This window comes from Cavia porcellus, unplaced genomic scaffold, assembly GCF_034190915.1.
Source record: "Cavia porcellus strain 051 isolate PalLab524CR breed Dunkin Hartley unplaced genomic scaffold, mCavPor4.1 scaffold_23, whole genome shotgun sequence".
Taxonomy (NCBI): domain Eukaryota; kingdom Metazoa; phylum Chordata; class Mammalia; order Rodentia; family Caviidae; genus Cavia; species Cavia porcellus.
In genome coordinates, this window is record NW_026947506.1 from 14,552,130 (window position 1) to 14,575,272 (window position 23,143).

Below are 23,143 nucleotides of genomic sequence, written 5' to 3' on the forward strand. Positions count from 1 at the left end.
CCCTTTTCTTTAAGATCCATCATTTCCTTTTCTCATGCATTATTTTTCATGAGTGTACATTTGATTAGTCTCGTGTGGTAAATGTCAAAATCCAATCCTTCTTCATTTTCATTTTTTAGATGTTAGTGATTTTGTCCCTTTCACCTCAATAGTCATGTCATTCTTTTGTATCATTTTCTGTGCAACAAGTCATATGACTTTTGGTCTAATGTGACTCAACACTGGAGACAGTGAATACCTGCATTTCTGATTTTAAAAGTGTAACTAGACAGTGTTTTCATTCAGGAGCCCATGTGTTTGTTATGTGATCCCTGTGTTTTATCTGGTTAGGAAGTTTCATTTAAGATTCTCTTCTGTAGAAATGTTTGAGAAATAATGAATAGAAATTGAATATTAGATAATAATGTTTATACTAAGATTGAAGTAATCAGATGAAGAATAAGTTTCTAATGTTGAGACATGTTTATCTTTGATGACCAGCATTTGCAAATGTGTAGTATCTTTCCTGTTTACATTTCCTACAAAATATTAAGGCTGATTTTTTAATGAGTGACAAAAAAATCCGAATTAAAAAATGTAAATCACTTCATTCTAATTTACTGAGATAAGACAGACTCTTATGCTATACATTATGTTCAAATATCATTCCTAAAATATGTGATATTTATCATCCCTGTTCATATATTCCTATTGGCAATGACTCTAAAACTTCACTTCCCTGTGGTCTCTATTAATAAAATATACCTAGTTGCTAAATAGAGGCTTCAGTTTTTAATATGCTCTATCTCCATGGAAAATGTTAAGAAATTTATTTGTAAATAGATGTTTTGAAAGACACTTAAGTTGTAACACCTTGTGCAGTTACATATAGCTAGGTTGCCCTTTGAGCTGCCCCAGCAGCCTAAGTTCTCACTTGTGCAGCATCTTCATTCCATTTTAGATCCCAGTACCAACACAGTTACGTTTTTTAGAAATATTGTACCCAACCTCAGTTGATTTTCTTTGGCTTTTTATCTTTCTTGTAGCAGTTCCAGCCAGTGCTCCTTGTGCTACACTTGCTGAAGTTCATCTTCACACATGAGGGCATTGTGTGGAGTAAATGTATGCTACACACAATATGTACCTACTGTATAGCTTGTGTACCTCAGAAATAATGTTCAGTGTCATAATGAAACACTTTCAACCTGCTATGCTCCTACAACTGTGTCACATATGTGGCATAAACTAATTACATTTTCTCCACCTTTTCATACAATCAACCCTTGTCCATGGTTATAGATTCAGCCCACTGTCTTTACCTTTGTATTAAAATCTGTAGCCTGTGTTAAAATCTGTAGCCTTGCACATGCAGTGATGATTTTATTGTACATTTATACTGACATATAGTTGTTCTATGAGAGACTCATGCACTCACAGATGGGGAAATTGGGAGGTGATCGAGTCTTGGATATCATGGATACATGATGTTTAAATATCCTATAGCTGCGTATGATGTTCAGAGCTAACACCTGGTGAAAGAGATGAGTTCCTGTGGATACACTTTATATGAGTTTATCTATATCTCTACTCCTCCTCCTTTGATGACTTTTTGCTTCCCTGTGTCATGCCATTCACAAGTATCTTGTTTTCCATTCTCTTCTACCAAGCCACCCTGCCTTGGACTCAGCAAGATATGAACTGAAAATTCTTTATTTTTATTTGAAGAGAATAAAACCAAATGAGACAAAACAAAATGGAATCAATCAAAACAAAAGAATGAATATGGTACATGACTTAAAATACAAGATGATGTATGCTGGCTACTGTAATGCCTCTTTTTATCTTCAAAAGAATTTCCTGTATCAACAGGCATAATAAATCAAAGAGAACAATACAGAACAAAACCAATTAAAACAAAACAATGGAGAAATTATAGGACTTCAATAGAAGATAATAGTCAAATGAAAATGGGTATCATAATGCATCTCTTTTTCTTCAAAGTAGTTGCCTATACCATCGGACTTGGTACTATCAAACAAAACATTGAATAAACTCGATCACAGCAAAGCAATGAAAGCACAACAGAACTTCAAATGAAGCTAATAGGAAATCAAAAATTGATATCATAATATATCCCACTACCTTTGGAAAGACTGATCTAAGAGAAGTAGACAAACTGAAACAGAATAAAACCAAACTAATCTGAGCAATGAAAACAATGTGTTTGAAATCATGATAATAGATTAATAATGGCCATTGCCTTCCCTTAGACAATTCCTCCCCACCCACTTTGACAGGATGTATTATACATTTTGGATCATACTAATTCCTTTAGTTTTTACATGAGGGAGATAACCCACTATTCATCTAAGTGATTCTGAACCTTTCTAATCCTGAACATGATCTCAAGTTGTATCTAACTACAAGTGCCACAAAGTTATCTTCCTTTATGGCTGAGTAGTTTTCCATTGTGTAAAAATGTCTCACCTTTAACTTTCAGTCTGTAAATACCTTTTTTGGGATAAATGTATTTCTTATATAAAGCATATTTATAAGTCCTGTCTCTAGATCTGCTATGCCTGTGTTGCTTTTTGTTGGAAAATTGAGGCCATCTATATTAGTAATTATAGCCAACTTTTTCTGCCTCATCTCCGCCATGCTATTTTTCTGCCATTGGTTGTCTACTTTTTCCATTCATTTCACTGTCTGCCCATTCAATTAGCACCCCATGCACTGTTCCTGAATCCCTGGTCTTTTTTCTTCCTCTCTAGAATGAATGTCCTTCAGTATTTTCTATAGGGTTTGTTTTGTGAAATTGATTTCATTCAGTTGCTCTTTGTCACGGAAGTTTCTTGTTTCTCCATTAATTTTGAAAGACAGTTTTTCAGGGTACATCAACATGGGTTGGAGGTTATTTTCTTTCAGGACTTGGGATACTTTACTCCCAGCTTTTCTTGATTTGATCTTTTGTGTCGAGAAGTCTGTCATGATTCATATTGGCTTTACTTTATAGATGATCTGTTTATTTTTTTCTAAAAGCTTTTAGTATTCTGTTCTTGTGTTTAATTTCTGGGATCTTGATTATTATATATCTGGGTGTAGATTTATTTTGGTTATATCTGGTTGGAGTTTTGTATATCTCACTTCTTTGGATATCATTTCCTAGTCTTGAGTAGTTTTCTTTAATTATTTCTGTAAATAGGCTTTGTATTTCATTTGTGTTTACCCCTGCTTTTTCCCTCACATTTTTTATTCCTAAATTATACATGTTCGTGTCATCTTGTAGCATTTGTTTTGTAACTTCTTGGTTCTGTTATTTTGAAGAGATCTTTTCTTTCACAATCACAAGCTGCAAACCTGTCTTCAAGGTTTCCTGGTCTATTTTTAGTTTCTTTCAGGCAGGTTTGCCAGCTATTAATTTCCTGATAATCTCTAAGTCTGTTTTTATATTCACCTTTGAAGGTTCCCCTCACTTTCCTATGCTCCTCTACTCTTCCATGTGTTTCTTCCTTAGTGGTGCTTAACATATCTTTTATTATGTGTCTCATTTCTTTTTTCCCCCTGAGATATTATTTCCTTCTAATTTCTTTAGTAACCTCTTAAAGCTCATTGTTTACTTCAGTTATTGTTACTTCAGAAACTTCAGGTGTGTGACTCCCTGTCACTTCTGTGTTTACATCTCTTTGGCCAGTGCTGCTTGGGTTGTAGCCTAGAGACTGCCTTTTGCTTCTTACTTTTCTCATGTTTATTGTTTCTTCTAGACAAGTGCATAGTAGGGTCCCTGGCTCTTCCTGTGTTGTCTACAATTGCTCTGAAGCCAGACTATTTGTTTTTTGTAGCCTGTGCTGTCTAGGAATATCTGGTGGTGATCATTGGGTGTGCTGGTGTACATGTTTTTGCTGTTTTTCCCAGAATGCTCTGACTTATCTGTGGCTGCTGGAAAGCTAACAGTGTGGGGAAGTCTGCTGCCTTGCTCCCAGGCTGGTTCCAGCAGGAAACCCTCACAACACATAGCACATGTAGTGGGGCAGAGCTGATTGGTGGTAGCTTCAGGAAAACCTCTGTGATGGCTGTTGGAATGGTTACAAGGGCAATTCTCATTCCAATCAATTTCTACCAGTCTTCTCAGAGCAAAGAGTGGCTGAATGAAGCCAGCTACAGTTCTGCTCCAGGCTTTCCCTGGCCAATTCCAAGATAGCCCCTAGCCAATTGTCCACTCTTGGGGGAGGAGTGAGTCCCCCACACTCACAGCCAGCCAGTGCAGTTCTCCAGTCTGCTGCTCCCCTCTGCAATCATATCTCCCTGTAGAAGCATTTGGGTTGGCCAGCCATCATATTCACTATGACTGTGTATCCCTTGGTTTCAACAGCTTTTCTAACATGGTGTTTCTGGCTCCAGGTGAGTGTGCTGCCACCTATGGTCTTCTCTTTAATAAGTTTTTCTTTTTTTTATTCTCTCGATGGGCTTCAATTTTAAGTAGCATCTTTCTGGGTCAAGGGGACCCAATTCCTTCCTTCTTGCTTCCCCAATGATGCTATATTCCAAAATGTGGACTTTTTCTTTCAGAGAGGCTGTTTACACTGCTGCTTACTGTTCCTCCACCTCTGGGCTGAAAATTCTATAAAATTTGAAGCAAAGCACTTTAATACCTTCTAAATTTATGGCATAACTAATTGTCTATCAATTTTGATTAAGTTGCTGAAGATACATATTTTCACTTATACGATCTTGATGACACTAGTAATTGTTCTTCTGGGCTTATGTGAATCTAAATGCAGCTGAAAATTGTGTCTCTGCCACATTTTGAAATTAAGGTTGAATTGTAATGAAAAGAAATCTTCCACACTGTGAATTAGATTTTTCACTCTTTAGTTGTTCTTGTATTTTCCTGTGGCTTTAGTTTGGCTGCCATCTGAAGAATCAATTGCTAAAGGACAGCAAATACACTCCTAGAATACAATTTACCTTTCCTTAACTTAAAACCACTTTGGGTCTTTGGTATTTACTTGTACCTCAACCCAAACTGGTATGAGCTCTTAGGAAAACAGAGAAGGACTGCTGATAAGTCAGTAAGAAAGTTTTCACAGACAAATAATTTTTGTCCTTAGTTCTAAAGGAATATAAAGAAGACATCTTTCATATCTATGACAGAGCCATTTGCATGAAGGTAGGATTAAGGTGAATAACTTGTAACATTGCATTAATGAGGTGGACGTCCTGTATCAGTCTTCTTAGGTTTGGACCTTTTGTTACCACAATAATACGATTGTTATAAAAACTGATTTTTTTCTCTAAGAGGGCTCAGTATTATAGGTCCTTAGATAACATTTCGTAGTCCATCTGAAGCTCTTGATGATGAGTATAACTAGTAGAAAAGACCTTTCAATGAATCCAGATAGGAATGACAGTTCTGTTCCCTTCGTCTTTCCATATAGTAGGGTCCATTTGTAATCCTAGCAAGGGAAACATTAGATAACCTCTGTCATAGTAAGAACAAGAGTTATCCAGGGATTGCACAAGAATTGCCTCTACAAAAGTGCATTGGTGGGTTTCAGGAATTTTAAAAAATGTGTCGCTGAAATTTACCTCAACTCAGGAACAGGCCATAGGTTTAAAGAAGTGTCCTAAGGGTGACTTGAGTCTCGTATTAAAGTGTTAAGTGTTTAGAGTGAGTGTCTTTGGAGTAAATGAGGAGACAAGCTACTGACAGTAACAAATTCAGAAGTTAATAGATAACCCCCAGACACACAAATAAAGATTTTCTGGACCTGCAGTTGATAAATAGAAGTTAACGTATCCATAATATAATATGTCCCCTATCCCCTGAACTGAGAGTTCTTCACCCTAAAAGCTCTACCATTGGAACTAGTCAGCAGGCTGAGGCATAGATTCTAAAATTGTGCCCATAAAGGTGGCCATGTGTGAGAATATATTTTCATGTGTATCTGGAAAACCTGCTTAAACCGTTGCTGATAAGAAAAACATTCCCAGCAGGGTTTGTCACTAGAAGGGTTAAAGAGGAATTAAATGGTCAAGTGTAGAAGAGTTATGAAGCCTTCTCTGATGAAAAGGCTAAAATTAACTTGGAGTGTTGGAATACAGGCCATGTAGTACCAATAGTCTGATAAGAGAGGGAAGAGTAATGCTGCATGAATCAGAGCATTCAAATTTTCCTTCTAACTCAGGTAGGAATCCAAGAGACACAGAAACTAGTTCATCTTGCCATACTATTGTTGGTTCTCCTGCCTTTCTCTGGATACTTTGCTCTTTCTATATTGAAGAAATGAGGAAATGAGGCAAAAGCACTACCCTTGTCTCAAAACCAATGCATCTCATAGAAAATCAGAAAAATTTAGGATTAAAGTAATGAGTTGTCAAAGTTTATTTATTGTATGGCAAATGCAGGACAAATGCTGTCTTAGCAAAGACTGGGCTGTCAAACAAGGGATCTTTGCCTCACTGTCAAATGTGTTCCTGATACATTCATTTGGGTAATCTAATTTATAAAAATAATTTTGCTGGTTGGTGCACTCTAGGCCAGTCAGCTTCTTAGCCTTTGTTTCTGTAGACCATAAAAGATCAGTTGGATCTCAAATACACTGTCATTGCACATGATTGTTTTACAAGACACAGATAGTGGAAGCAAATGGGACACAATAAACATGGGAAGTGCATGTAAAGTCCCATTCCTCACCATGCAGTCAATGCAAGGATTGATTTGAGACTCATGATATATATGTGAGGTTTCAGTGTGGGTGATACAGCTGCACTATGTGCCCTGATTTTTCTCCCAACAACAAACCAGCTACCGGGTATCATATCTACCATGTCTTCTCAATAACATATTTGCTTGCAGGTTGATTGGTTTGAATGGGCCTCTTCAATGAATTCATTCCCTGTTGATTTCAGTATTAGAATGTGGTTTTATGAGGTGTGGAATTTTTGGAGTCATATCACAAAGGACAGGACCTGGAAAAGTGTATTCTTCTTTACAGGTCCTACCAACTTTCCCTCAATCAACTCTACCATGACTTAAACATCTTGCCTTCACTTTTCTATTTTGCCAACTACTTTGGTCCTTGCATCCAGTGGGCAAGGTTTTGAACTTGTAGGGCTATATATATTCTTCTGAGAGTATTTCGTACTTTGTCTCAGTAAAAGAAGAGGAACTATGGCACCTAGTTATAGTATGCTAAATTTATTTAAAAATTTAGATATAGGATCCTACTGAAAACTGTGAATAGTATTCTGTCTCCCATCCAGCAATGTAGCCCAGAGATTAAAAAAAAAAGAAAGAAAGAAAGACAGACAGAAAGATCTGCATTTCCCAGAGATGTGGGATTACCACTGGTTGACACTGGAAAATAGACCATGAATCATACTGTCCTAGACTTTTATCAGTACTGATTGGGGAGTTAATCATGGGTTATAGCAGAGAGCATGGATGGAAACCTTCACAGGCATGGCTTGTATTAGACAAACAAAGCAGTCTTGCACCAGGCAAAGAGGCTTCCCAATTAGTGGTGCAAGAGATAATTTGATGTGGGAAAAGCTGGCACATTTACTGCCACAAAGCTATAATTCTTTTTGAGTCTCATACCATCAGCTGAGATGTTATCTTATGTTTTCACCCTAGAATCTAGCATCAGTTTGGACAAAAAGATTTCACTAGAAAAAAAAAGGATGAAAATAATGTCTAAAGCACAAATTTCATAAGGGATTGAATGGTAAACACAAACTGAATCTCCTCAGGTAGGGCATCTGCATATGCTTTATATATGCATGGAAAGGTAGAAAAAACCCAAGTTGTCTCACATAATTGGCATGGTGCATGAATAGTTTGTAGGTATTATTTCAAAAAATGATAATTCTACCTGGGTGTGTTGCCACATGGGTGCAATGCTAGGTCTCAGGAAGCTGATGTGGGAGGATCAATTTCACCCTGGGATACATAATCAGTTCAAGGCCATTCTTACCTACAAGGGAATAACCTGTCTTAAAAACAAAAACCTGACATACTGAATGAGGTAAGACAAAGTGTAGAAGCAATATTACAGCAGGTGAAAAGTGCCAAGTGTAGGTGTGCAGACATGGCCGTAATTAAGTAGAGAATGTTGTTCTGTCTATGGAAGAGCACAGGAGACTACATACAACATGCAAAAGCAGTGGATGGTGGTGGCAGGCAAAATCAGCTCCTGAACAAGGAATTTCCCTCTGAAAACCACCTGGTAATGAAACTGAACTATGAGTTCTATGCTACTGAACTTGGAAAGTGATACAGACATATAGGCTGAAAGATAGGTAGAAATTTAAATCATGATATAGGCAATTCTCTTGTTATTACTGAATTCACCTAATCAATTTTAAGTTAACAGTAATTTTTGTTGTTTTTTAGCTTAAAATTTCTTGGGCAACATTATCTCTGTGTAATGGAGATGGTTTTCCACAAAAATAGGAAAAATTAAAAAGTATTTTTTGTTTCAGTAGGAATTTAGCTCAGGACCTTCTTCTTGGGAAAAATCTTACCTTTTACATTTTGACTTGTCATTATTTGGAATTTTTACACTTATTCTCAGTACATAGGTGAGGCTGAGCTTGAAGGCGTTATACTCCTGTCACAGCCTCACAGAATGACATGATCACAGTTGTGTATAAAAATATACCACTATAATAGTGCTCAGTTAAATTCAGCATAATATATTATACTTTTTGTGTCCAAAGTTTGTAATTTTTGCTACTGGGAATATGCAGTGTCCATTTTGAAAAATATTCTTGGTGGCTTCTTTCTCTTGATAAGCATCTGAATTAGAGATTAGTTGTGTGTTTTATAGCTGTCATTAGAGTACAGAATCTAACACTATGATGACTCTTCAAGCTGCAGTTATGTATACTCCTTTTAGTCATAAGCCACCACGAAGCAGCTTTTTTTGTTACTCAGTTTCATTTCTTTTCAGTCTTTTCAAAGTCTCACCATGTATATCACACTGACCTTGATCTCACTCTGTAGCTCACAATGGTCTTGAAGTCTTGATGATCTGCTTGCCTCAGCATCCCGAGTGCTGAGATTACAGACATGTACCACCACACTTTGCTCTCAGTTACACTTTTTTATAGGAAGGGTTCATAGAGTCCAGGCTGTTATTCACAATTTTCCTTCAATAAATATACATATGATCCTCTAGGAGTCAGTGACCTTTGAGGATGTGACTGTGAAATTCACCAGTGAGGAGTGGACTTTGCTGAGTGCATCCCAAAAGAAGCTCTATAGAGATGTGATGGAGGAAACCTTTCAGAACATTGTGACTATGGGTAAGAATGAAATCATTTTCTTATTGATACACTCAGATTAAATTGCTTTTTGCTCTTCAGTGCAGTTTCATTATATAGAATGTGAAAAATTAATCTGGCTTGCTTACATTATATCATGAATCTACTTGGAATGTGTTAATTTTTATGTAATAATGTAGTGACCACTTACACTTCTGTGTCTATAATTCAGGAAGACTCTTGGAATACCAAAAGGTGGAAGAAGATTGCAATAACTACTTCAAAATTCTAAGGTAATTTCACATTCAAGAAAAAAGTGTACTCCTTAAGACACCACAAAAGGAGAACCATGCAAATGAAAAACCAACACCATCTCTAAATTAATTTCACAAATACTCTCCAATACTATATTCAACTTGATTATATACAGTCTGAAAACTAAAAGCAAAAGTATTCCAACATAAGAAACTGTTTAAGTACAACTGAAATCATACAAATGACACTATCTGATATGTAATAAAAATGTTCCTTTATCATCAACAACATAAATATGTATGACATTGTCTTTAGGTGTTTTGCATAGCTGTAGATGAGAGGAGATAGATAAAGTAAAGTGATATTATAGAGAAGGGGAAAATAGTGAGAGTGGAACGTGAAGAGTGAATGGATAATGGTATTAAAATTAATCAACATATGTTATACATATATATATGTTAGTCAAAATAAAGCTAAAATTACTCTACTATATAGTATACCAACTGAAAATTTTCCAAAACATACCACTCTTTAGGGAAAATCTTTCTCAAAAGATCCCTCATTTTATTCTTTTAATTTGTTATCAAATTTCTTAGCAGGCATCAAATAAGAATGTGCTCTACTAAATCATACATATTGAGAGACATTTTATTTTGTCTTCTTTATCTTTTACAGAAATGAAGACACTGAGAAATGCCATCAATATAAAGGTTGGAATCAGCATAAAGAATGTTTCCTCTGCACTAAAGATGCTAATGTCCATATGAAACCACAGGGTTTAAAACCAGTTGAAAGTCTTTCTTGTAGAAAGCTTTTGATTCAGCCTTTTTCACTAAATATGCCCTTCAGAGTTCACACTGAATTAAAGCCAGATGAGTATTTTGAAGTTAAAGGGAAGCAGTTTAAATGTAATGAAACTAGAAAAAACTTTTACGATTTGCAATCATTTCAGAATCATGCAAGGACAGAGGCTTACAAGAAACCATGTGAACATGATCAGTGTGAAAAATCCTGCTCTGGTCTTAGGGAAAGAACTTGTCTTAGAGACAATACATTTGTGTGTCCAAAAAATTTGGATGCCTCCAGTAAACCCAATGATGTTCAGATGAATCAGACAATTGACAGTACAGTGAGCACCTCTGCATGTAAGCAATGTGGAAAAGCTTTAAGCACATATACTATTTCTCAACAACATGAAGGAAGTGAGATGGAGGAGAAAAAGTATGTATGTAAGCAATGTGTAAAAGGTTTCAGGAAAAATAGCCATTATCAAAAACAAGAAAGAACTCACACTGTTGAGAAGTACTATGTATGTAAGCAATGTGGGAGAGCTTTCAGTACACAGGGGTTTTGTAAAAGACATGAAAGAACTCACACTGATGAGAAAATTTATGTATGTAAGCAATGTGAGAAAGCTTTCACTACCCAGAGCAATTGTAAAAGACATGAAAGATCTCACACTGGTGAGAAACCTTATGTATGTAAGCAATGTGGGAGAGCATTCAGTACACAGGGGAATTGTAAACTACATGAAAAATCTCATACTGGTGAGCAACCTTATGTATGTAAGCAATGTGGGAAAGGTTTCAGCACACAGAGCAATTGTAATACACATGAAAGAACTCACACTGGTGAGAAGCCTTGTGTATGTAAGCAATGTGGGAAAGCTTTCAGCACACAGAGTTGTTGTAAAATACATGAAAGATCTCACACAGGTGAGAAACCATATGTATGTAAGCAATGTGGGAAAGCTTTCAGTACACAGTGGCATTGTAAAAGACATGAAAGTACTCACACTGGTGAGAAAACTTACTTATGTAATCAATGTGGAAAACATTTCAGCACACAGAGTTACTGTAAACTTCATGAAAGAATTCACACTGGAGAGAAACCTTATGTATGCAAGCATTGTGGGAAAGGCTTCAGTACACAAGAATGTTGTAAAACACATGAAAGGACTCACACTGGAGAGAAACCTTATGTATGTAAGGAATGTGGGAAAGCTTTCAGTACACAGAGGAATTGTAAAAGACATGAAAGATCTCATACTGGTGAGAAACTGTATGTGTGTAAGCAATGTGGGAAAGCTTTCAGTACACAGAGGAATCATAAAAGACATGAAACAACTCACACTGGTGAGAAACCTCATGTATGTAAGCAATGTGGGAAAGCATTCAGTACAAAGAGGAATTGTAAAACACATGAAAGAGCTCACACTGGTGAGAAACCTTATGTATGTAAGCAATGTGGAAAAGCTTTCAGTACACCGAGTTATTGTAAACTACATGAAAGAACTCACACTGGTGAGCAACTTTATGTATGTAAGCAATATGGGAAAGCTTTCAGCACACAAAGCTATTGTAAACTACATGAAAGATTTCACACTGGTGTGAAACCTCATGTATGTAATCAATGTGGGAAAGCTTTTAGTACACAAGGGCATTGTAGAAGACATGAAAGTACTCACACTGGTGAGAAACCTTATGTGTGTAAGCAATGTGGAAAAGCTTTCACTAGACAAGGAAGTTGTAAGCTACATGAAAAATCTCACACTGGTGAGAAACCTTATGTATGTAAGCAATGTGGGAAAGCTTTCAGCACACAGAGCTATTGTAAGCTACATGAAAGATCTCACATTGGTGAGAAACCTTATTTATGTAAGCAATGTGGGAAAGGTTTCAGCACACAGAGCTATTGTAAACTACATGAAAGATCTCACACTTTTGAGAAACCTTATATATGTAAGCAATGTGGAAAAGCTTTCACTACACAGGGGAATTGTAAAAGGCATGAAAGATCTCATACTGGTGGGAAACCTTATGTATATAAGCAATGTGGGAAAGCTTCCAGTACACAGAATTATTGTAAACTACATGAAAGATTTCATGCTGGAGAGAAAACTTATGTATGTAAAAAATATGAAAAAGCATTCATCACATTTGCCATGTCTAAAAGACATGAGAGAAATCAACCTGCACAAAAACCTTAAATATGTAAGGAGTGTGGGAAAGTTTTCAGCATGTAGCCATGAATACTGTGGAATTCATAAAAATTCACACTGGAGATAAAACTTATGTATCTAAGCAGTTTGGTAAACCTTTCAGCACATGTCGGTATTGTCAAAATCATGAAAGAATTCACACTGGAGAGAAACCCTATGTATGAAAGAAATGTGGGGAAGCTTTCAGCAGAAACAGTTATTGTCAAAGACATGAAAAGACAATAGAAAGAAACTGCACATGTGTGCAATTTGGAAAGGTTTGCAGTATACATATTTATTGTCAAATCTGCCAAAGAAGCCATAGTGTAAAAACCCTATGTATGCAAGCAATGTAGAAAGAAATTTTCTAAGTCTTCATTACACAGACATTAAGAAATTCATTGGGGAGGATGCCTATGTCATAAACAATGTGCAAGAAGATTCAGTGCACATGTTAAGTACATGACTATATATATGTTATGTCAAGTCAAAAAGCATCACTGGGAAACAAATATGTAAGCCTATGTTGAAAATCTCATTAGGATGTTTCATTTAGTGAAATTCTGTAGAAATAATATAAACTTTTATGTCAGTGCTTTCTGACAAATATTCCAAAGAAATCAAATCCCAGATGAAGGTATAACAAACTACATACATTCATTTGTAGATTGTTTATGTGCACTATTTTAAAATGTTGAGCTGCCAGAATGAGATATTTTTATTTGAGTGTCTGAGCTTAGTCTGTGAAGTCTTAATTAAGCATGATTGATCAAGATGTATTTTTTACTGTAAAGTACCGTTAGGGTTTGTGCTGTTTTATCTTATCCTTAATTTTGGGAGGAATAGGCCATTAAAAATCTTACTTTTGTAGTTTTTACTAATACAGTTTTGCACTATTTTGCTCTTTAGTTTCTATGTGGGTTTTCTGTATTCTGTGTAACAAAGGATATTTTTAATTTGATGCTATATTTTCTATTGATATCTATTTTGAAAGACTTGTCAACATCGGTTTTGACAAAGTTGAATTGTGTTCTCAGGCCTTGTAGATTAGTAAATTTTGCTTTTCATGTGGCATGACAAGATCCCTGCTTGTATAACAACCTCACTCTATATTGTGTCATGTACATATCTTGCATACTTTTCTTTCAATTCATTCAGTTCCATAAAGTTTTATTTTTTCACAGAAAATTTTTCACGGTTACATTGCTTAATTTACTTCACTGGTGTTTTTAAAAAACAAGTACAAAACCATGCTGCTCAGTGTTTTTCATTGCCATAATCCCACTGTTGTAGAATTCAAGATATCAGACCTAAAGGATTGGGATTTAGATACTGGTTGGGGGCAATCATGGGCATGGTAAATGTCAGAACAATTTATAACAGCCTTGAAAGAAGACAGAACATTATGAATCCTGTAAGAAAAAGATGGCATTAACTCTTCACAATACATAGTTGTCAATCTTGCCTCTAGCAAAACAGCAACAAATAGCTACAGAAGAAGAGGAAAAACTTTGTAGGAGATTCAACTCTGTGTCCCATTTTACCACATGACCATAACTTGTCTTTACAGGAAATCACTATTTACAGCAATCTGTGTGGAATATATAAATTATGCTAAAACACCCATAACAACACTTTGAGTGGAATGTTCATCATCTGTGGAACTTTTCTCAGGAGCCAAGTTGTTACTGAATGTTATGAGATCAATGCCTTTATTGTATTCCCTAATGCTTCGATGCCAAAACATCTTTGGTAATAATTGTTTTTACATAGGAAGCTAAAATACTGGCATGAAGAAAAATGAAACTCCTCACATATATCAATCAACTCATTAAAAAGAGAAATCTCTGACATTGTTATTTACACTCTGTTCTTGACCATTTTTGGATACATTTCTATGATGATATTTTTTATTGATTCCAAGGTCTTTCCTATAGTGATTTTTTTATTTTTAAAGAGGGTAAAATTAAACAGAACAAAACAGATCATGAGATAACAATGTAAGAGACACAGATTCCAAAGCAAGCTAAGTGGAGATCTTCAATGTCTATCATATTGTGTTGTTTTCTTCCAAATAGTTATCCATATCATCACATAGAATGAATTTATCCAAAACAAACTAGTATAGAACTGATCAGAACCCAATGAAGAATGTGTTTTAGATCTTCAAGACCAGAAAATAAAGAAGTCAACAATGGCTGTCATGTTTCTCATTCTTTTCAATATAGCTGTCCATACCTTCATGTATGTTGAAATGAAATGAAACAAAACAGAATAAAACCAGCCTAATCAAAGGATAATAGTATTGCTGCATTTCACATCATGATGCTATCAAATCAGCACTAGGTACCTTAGTGTCCCTTTTTCTTCAAAGTAGCTGTTCATTTCATCATGTATTATATTAGCAATTCTCATAAATTTTTTTAGAAATAAAGTCTCTACATGCATAATTATCTTTTCTGTATCAGAGGGAAAAACAAAACAAACCAAGATACAGCAAAACAAATTCCCAGAAAAACACAAAACATGTAAACAACAATAGAAAAGATCCCAGAACACTGACAAGTATAGGCCTTAAAACAAGGTGGTATGGGCATAACTAGGGTTTTTGTTTTACGTTAATGATCTTCAAGAGTTCCTCAGATCACTATACTATAATATGCACAATTGTCCTAATGCTATGAATGTTAACTATTTTGTTTCAAAAAACTTACAGAGTTTACAGGGCAGTCATCTTAGCTATCTTAAGTATTTACATAATTTTAGACATTTTTCTTTCCCCAATTCTCTTTTTCCTCATTTTCAATTAGATATTATTTTCCCCTTTAAGCAGATTCTTATCCTTTCATTGTCATCATTGAGTTTTTTGTATCTTGTGTACTCTTACCATTTATTACACTAAGGGAGACTATAAGGTATTTAGACATGTGAGCTGGATTTACTTTGCTTCAGAGTATGGTCACTAGTTGCATCCATTTACTTATGAATGTCTCTATGTGATCATTCTTTATAGCAGAGTAGTATTCATTATATAAAAATACCACATCTTTTTTATCCTTTCCTCAGTTGATGAGCATTTAAGTTGTTTCCAAGATGTGGCTATTATAAATTGTGCTGCTATAAACATGGTTGTGCATATACCATTGTGGTATGATGTTGTCAGTTCTTCTGGGAATATTCCCAGAAGTGGGATAGCTGGTTCAAATGGGACTTCCAATCCCATCTTTCTGAGGAACCTCCAGACTGACCACATTAGTTGCATCATATTGTTTATTTGTGTCTGTGCTGTTTTCTTAATGTGGGAGTTTACCACAATAAATTTTCCTCTGAGGACTACTTTCATTGCTTCCCACAGGTTTGAATATGTGTTAGTATTTTGTTTGCCTGCAAACAAATATTGTTTAATTTCTTCTTTAATTTTCTCTGTGACCCACTGATTGCTCAGGAGTGTATTATTCAGTTTCCAGGTTTTTGTGGGATTTTTTGCAGTTTCTTTTGTCATTAGTTTCTAGTTTTATGTTGCTGTGATTCAATAATATGCATGTGATTATTTCATTTCTTTTGCATTTACTTAAGCATTTTGTTGGCTAGTTTATGTTCTACATTAGAAACTTTCCATGTGCCACTTAGAAGAATGTATATTCTGACATTGTTGGGTGAAAAACTATATACCTATACTAAGTCCATTTATTCACAGGTGTGATTCAGTTCTGTTATTTCTTTAGTGATTTTCTGTCTAGTTTGATCTGTCCCTTAATGTCAATGGCATGTTAAACTCTGTTATAAATGTCTTATTGCTTATTTGATTTTTCATTTCTGTTAATATTTGTTTTGTATAGCTGGGTGCTCCCAAATTTGGTGCATATATATTTAAGATTGTCATCTCTTTCTCTTTTTATGCTGTGGCCTTCTTTATCTCTTTGAATCATTCTTGGTTTGAAGTTCACATTGTCTGCAAACAGAATGGCTACTCCTGCTTTTTGGGGGGGATCCTGTTGAATAGAGTATTGGTTCCCATCCTTTGTCTTTCAGCCTATGAGCTTCCTTTTGGATTTGATTGATTTCCTGTATGCAGCATATGGTCGGATGTTGTTTCTTATTCATTCGGCCAGCCTGTTTCTTTTAATTAGTGAATTGGGGCCATTTACATTAATGGTTATAACTGATAATAGATTTGTTTACTTTTTACAGGATATCTTTCTGGTATTGATTTTTTACTTTCCAATCTGTTAGTTGTTTGCCTTGCTTAGTGGTTTTTTTCTTATGTCTGTCTAGAATGTCTTTTAGTATTCTTTGCAGGGTTTTGTTTGGTTGTCATGAAATTCTTCAGCTGCTGTTTGTCATGGAAGTATCTTATTTCTCCATTCATTTTGAAGGACAGTTTTGCAGGGTACATCACTCTAAGTTGGAAGTCATTTTCCTTTAGGATCTGAAATACTTCACTCCATGATCTTCTTGACTACATTGTTTGTGATGAGCATCCACACAGGCTCTCCATTATAGGTGATCTGTCTCTTCTCTCTAGCAGCTTTTAATATTCTGTTCTTATGTTTGATTTCTGGGAAGTTGATTATTATATATATGGGCAAAATTTTATTTTGATTATGGTTATTTGGAGTTTTATATGCTTCATTGATCTGTATGTCAGTTTCCATCAAAATTTTGGGAAATTTTCAACTATTCTGTAAATAGTCCCTTGATATCATTTGTGTTGTCACCTTCCTTTTTGTTTATACCTATCAGGTTTTTTTTTTTTTTTTTTTTTTTTTTTTTTTGCATTATCTTGCTGCTGTTCAATTATTTCTGGTTCCTTGTTTTAAAAAATTTTTTCCTTTCTTTTTTATTACCTCCAGTCATGTCTTCGAAGTTTGAAATTCTTTTTTTTGTTTCCGATCTTTTCATTTTATACACAAATCAAAGAATGAAGCACAGTTATCTCCATAGGGAAAGCAAAATTAATTCAAGTTCATTAAATGAAGCCATTGCCAATGGAATCCAGCACTTAAATCCAGCTGAGGAAGGGTTACAAGATGGCTCAAGCATGCAAAATAAAAGAACCAAGGGACAGAATGAGGGGCATCCCAGAAAGAAAATCACTTTAGAGAAAAAAAAAAAAAAGAGGGGGAGACCACAGCGCTGCCACAGGGACCTGTGCCCTCAGAGCACCTTCCCCAGGGGCTGGTTCTAAGCCTGCTTTTCCTGTCACAAGCCACGAATCCCCAGATGGCTTCAGCTTTTGCTCTCATCCTGTAACTTACTTCAGAGCCCTGTTCTCTTTCCCTCCACCTTCCAATGAATATTTGTCTTTTTGCCAGTTGTTGGTTCTCCCAGAGTAGAACAACCAAAATTAAATAGGAAAATAGCAATGCAGCCTTTTTCATAGAAGCAGACCTTACCAGCACCTGGATAGTAGCTGGTGACTTGACAGGAGACCTGCACACAGTGAGCACCATGGAATTTACTCCTCTGTGCCTCTGTTTCCCTATAGAGCCTGCAGGTGGGGACTACCTGATCTGTCTCCAGTGCAGTGTGCAGCAAGGCACAGGAGGCCTGGAAGGAAGCTCTTCAGTCAGCACAGTGAGCAGATCAGTGAGTGAGCAAAGTGATGGCCACACTAGCCCTGTCACCTTGCATCCTTGGCAGCTATTCAGGCCATTGTGCTGGCTTCTCAAGTTCTGTTTCTGCAGTGTTTTTCATCACTGGTTGCAGTACACAGTGACTGTGTTTCTCTCCTGGTGTGGCTCATGTGCCATTTCCTCCTTTGTGCCATTTCCTCCTCTTGGTCCCCTCACTTTTGCAAAAGCTCTGCCTCCCCACTCTCTTTTACTTTCATTATATCTGCAGTGTGTGAAGTCTGAAATTCTATTTTCACTTTAACTGAGGTGGTTTTGCCAATTTTCAATGTAAATTTTGATTTCCTGTGTATCTCTTTGAATCTGCGTCATATATTCTGTTTGCTTCTTTATTCTTCATTCAGAGTTTCCATCTTTTTGCATTGTTCCTCTAATTTTTTAACTATGTCTTCTTTAGATGTGTTCAGCATTTTTTTCATTACATTTATCATTTCTTCTTTTAACTGGGAGACTATTTCTGATTTTAGTTCTTTTATAGCTTCCAGAGTTGTTTCTTTACTTCAGTTGATATCATTTCAGGCATTTCAGGTGTATGGGTTATATTTTCTTCTGTGTCCATGTCTCCTAGGCTGCTTGGGTTGGACTGGAAGTTTGAGATTGCATTTTGTTCTTTAATTTTGTCATTTTCCTATATTTCTGGGTTTCAAGCAATGTTTCAAGACTTCCTCCATGTGTTGAGAATCATCTGGCCCAATTTTGCCTCACATGGCAGACAGTTGGCAAAAACTAGTAGCTTGGAGTTCACTGGGCTTGGGCTAATTAGGCATGTGGGGATTCCCATGGGACCTCCTGTGATTCCAGACCTGGGGTGTGATCTTACCACTTGTGAGTGAGGTTCCAAGGATTCCCTGTGTGCTGAGTTTCAACCTATGCTCACTCTGGGCCAAGGACTCAATTTGGGACCCTGCCAGCTTCTTGGATTTCACTGCACATTGCTTGTTAGACTCCCTTGTAGCTCCCGAGCATTGTTAGGTGTTTTCACACATGGGGCATGGTCTTACATCTCAGAGCAAAGTTCTAAGGCATCCCTGTGTGCTGGGTTTCAACATGTGCATACTCTGGGTGTAGGATTCAATTTGAGCCCCTGCCAGCTGCTTGGCATTTGCTAGGTGTTGCCCAAATAGGCCCCGTTGGACTTCCCAAGCTTCCTTGGGTGATTCAAATGCAGGGCATGATCTTACCACCTGGAAGTGAAGTTCTAAGTATTTCCTCTGTGCTGGGTTTCAACCCCCACATGCTCCGGGCCCAGGACTCAGTTTGGGCCCCTGCCAACTTCTTGGAGTTCACTAAAAGTGGCCCACTTAGGCCCCCTTGAACCTCCTGAGCAACCTTGGGTGATTTCAGATGTGGAGCATAGTTTTGCCACCTGGGAATGCAGTTCCAAGCCTTCCCTGTGTGCTGGGTTTCAACCTATGCTTGCTCTGGCCCGTGCATGCAGTGGGCCCAGGATTCAATTTGGGCCCCTGGTTGCTACTTGGAGTTCACTAGGCAAGGCCAAGTTAGGACCACTTGGACCTCTCATGTCTCCTTGGATGATTTCAGATGCAAGGCATGGTATTACCACCTGGGAGCAAAGTTACAATGCTTCCCTGTGTGCTGGGTTTCAACCCGCGTATGCTCTGGGTACCAAATCCTATAGTATTTAATATATATAAATGTTTAATGTATGGTTGAAAGCAAATGCTTTCAAACATATTTTGAGCAAGGTGTATGCATGAGTCCCTATTGGTATCCTGTTACTATTTTTTACAATACATTTAACATGGAAATATTTTGAGGTGTTTTATACTGTGTTTTCTATTACAAAAGCTGCATAAAGTCTGATAGGGCTGGGTTGCTGCAAACCTATGATAGGAAAAAATAATTAAACAATGCATTAGATACCCATAATGCAATCAACATTATAGCTTGCCAGAGTCTTAATTATGAATAGACAGATAAATTGTCAGTTCTGTAGAATCATCTAACATGAAATCTGTTTCATGTCTATGTTATGTACTTCATGGAATATAATACATGAGAGCACACTGTCAATTTTTACAACCCACAACATGTGGATTACTCTCCTGCCCCATATTTCTACTTATTACCATAACCAACATGCCATGTAGTATTTCTATTCCAGTATATCAAAAAAGATTAGAAAAGATTAAGTTCACTCAAACAGTAAAACCAGAAGCAACCAGCTCGCCTTGCTGGCAAGCAGCTCTGGTGTGGCAGGCTGCAGCCCCTCCAGGGGAGAACTACCAGTGTCTCCTACGATCTCCATCATGTTGGAACTTAGGATGTTGGGAAAACAGGCAAAGCAGCTCACCTTCCTGGTAAGCAGCTGTGGTGTGGCAGGCTGTAGCTGCCCACAGGGAGAACCACCAGCATTTCCTGAGAGCTATGACATATTGGAACTTAATACTCTGGGAAACCAAGCAACCAGCTCACCTCCCTGGTAAACAGCTATGGTGTGGCAGGCTGCAGCCACCCCAGAGAGAGAACCACCAGCATCTCCTGAGATCCATGCCATGTTAGAAATCTGGGAAACCAAGCAACCAGCTGGCTTCCCTGGCAAGCAGCTATGGTGTGACTGGCTGCAGCCCCTCCAGGTGGAGAGCCACCAGTGTCTCCTGGGATCCACACTATGATGGAACGTAGGATGCTGGGAAACCAAACAACCAGCTCGTCTCTCTGGTAAGCAATAGTCAGCCTACCAGTGCAAGGGCTGAGAGTCAAACATCCTACTTCCCCTGCCCTCTTTTAGCAAATGGGAACCAGAGATCTGAGCATTTCTTGGGAGGCTGACCATATGCAATATAGCAAATAAGGGGAATTTCATTCTACCATCGTTTTGAAGGCAAATATTTTTAATACTGTTTTGCTTTATTCTAGTTAATGGTGCTGTTTTATTCAATGTTCTGTTTTGATAAGTTCTATAATGTTCTGTACTTCACTTTATTTTGCTATATGTGATTGAAAGAACAACTATTGTGAAGATAATGAGATATACTGTGATACCTATTACTGTTATCCCAGTAACCTTCTGTGAAGCTCTGTACCAATTTCAGTACACTGTCTCAGTTGGCATTGTTCTGTCCTATTCTGTTGTATTTTACTACCTTCAAAATAATAAATAAAAGAAGAAGAAAAAGAATAGTGAAATCAACAGATCCTTCATAAATGCAGAATAACATCAATACATATTTTGTGAAATGTTACCCAAATAATATTGAAAAATGGAGGAATGGACAGAATCTTAGGTACATAGAAATTAACAAGGCTGAATCAAAATGCTAAGTGACTCAATATCATTCATTGAAATACAAATTTATTTCTCTGTTTTTATTTTTAAGGTAAGGTGTGATGAGTCCAGTGTGGATTTAACCTCACTATGTATTCCAACTTGGACTCAAACATTGATCATCTTCCATCAGACTTAACTGTTCTGAGATTACTGACATGTACCTGTAGACCTGGCTGAAAATTCAAAGTGCAATTAAAAATGTAGCAATGAAGAAAAGCCCAGTTCCTGATGGATTCACTGTAGAACTTCCCAAGATAATTAGAAAAAATTTAATGCCATTACTTGTCATATTCTTTAATTAATTGAAAAGGAAGCAATATTCCCAAAGTCCTGGAAATAAATATTACTCTACTCCTAATACTGGAGAAGGATCCAATCAGGAAAACAAAACTACAGGCAAATTTTCTAAGGAACATAGATTCAAAACTTCTCAGCAAGATACTGGAAAGAATAATTCATAAAATCATCAAGAATATTATACATCATGAATAAATAGGGTTCATCACAGATATGCAGAAATGGCTCAACCTACATAAATCAATAGAAATACTACACCACATTAACAGAAACAATAATAAAACTGTGATCATCTCAACACATGAAACAAAATTTGAAAAACTGTGAGACATTTGTGATAAAAAATACAGAAAACTGATAGATGTTCTTTATCTCAATCTGGTAAAAGCCATCAGTTGTGCTCGATACATTCTGTCAACTTGAGAAGTTTAAAAGTCTAACTGAGAGGTTTGGCAGAGAGCCAGGGTTCTTCCTTTGTAAATATCCTCATCCTGTGCAAAAGGAGGACACAGAGATTTTGTGAGTGCTATGCCTGCCCCTGGAGAGGGAGTGTATCATGCCTCCAATCTAAGAGAGTAAAAAAGGCTTGCTCTTCTTCAGTTTTTGCTCTGGCTACTCTTTTGTTATGGTAGAAGCCTTGAAATATTCCTGTGCCATGCCCCACTATCTTTGAGCCAGTTGATTATGGACTGAAACCTCTACAAATAGTGAGCTAAATAAAATTTCGTTAATTTTCAGTGCCATGTGCTTCCCCCAAAATGACATAAAATGAAAATTAGCTAAGATACCACCTATGCAAAACCAAGAGCCAATATTAAATGGTGAAAAATTGAAAGCTTTCTCTTTAAAACCAAGGACAAGACAAGGATATCCACTATCAAAATTCCTATTCAGTAGAGATCTGGAAACATTAGCTAGAGCAATTAGACAAAAATAAAATAAATAAAGTATAAAAACAGAAAATTAAATTATTATTTGCAGGTGATACTGTACATAGATGATCACAAAATCTTTACCAAAAGATTGTACATTTACTAACTAGCTTCAGCTGTATACCTCACACCTGGCAAATACTCAAAAATTAATATCATTGAGGTATAAAACTAACAAACTCACAGGGGCAATGTTAGGTAAACCATACCCTGCTATAGCTGTCCCCAAAAATGAAGTACTTGGGATTCAATCTAACAAGGAAAGCAGATAAGCTCTCCATTTGAACTACAGTGCTCTGAAAAAAGAGGTATAAACAAGATATGGGGAAATGCAAAGATAACCTTTGTATTTTCATAGGAAGAACTAACTTGGTAAAATTGGTATACTCCAAAAATTGTTATACACTTTTAGGGAATCCCAAAGGCAAGACCATTAGATACCTCACAGTGCCAGACAATACAAACATTCCTCAAGTTACTTGGGAATCAGAAGAGACCTTATAAAATC

At 36.6% G+C, this 23,143-nt stretch overlaps 1 protein-coding gene across 2 annotated transcripts in view; it reads left to right on the plus strand.

Moving 5' to 3' along the window:
• LOC100724248 (zinc finger protein 345-like) overlaps nt 1–23,143 on the plus strand; it is a 65,027-nt gene that overhangs the window by 38,152 nt on the left and 3,732 nt on the right. The window contains exons 2-4 of one of the 2 annotated variants that reach the window (XM_063233837.1): nt 9,162–9,288; nt 9,479–9,539; nt 10,177–10,211. In XM_063233837.1, the coding sequence (XP_063089907.1) occupies nt 9,162–9,288; nt 9,479–9,539; nt 10,177–10,211 (223 nt within the window). Of the gene's footprint in view, nt 1–9,161; nt 9,289–9,478; nt 9,540–10,176; nt 14,679–23,143 lie in introns of those variants that run through there. The other variant, XM_063233836.1, reaches the window with a different exon arrangement.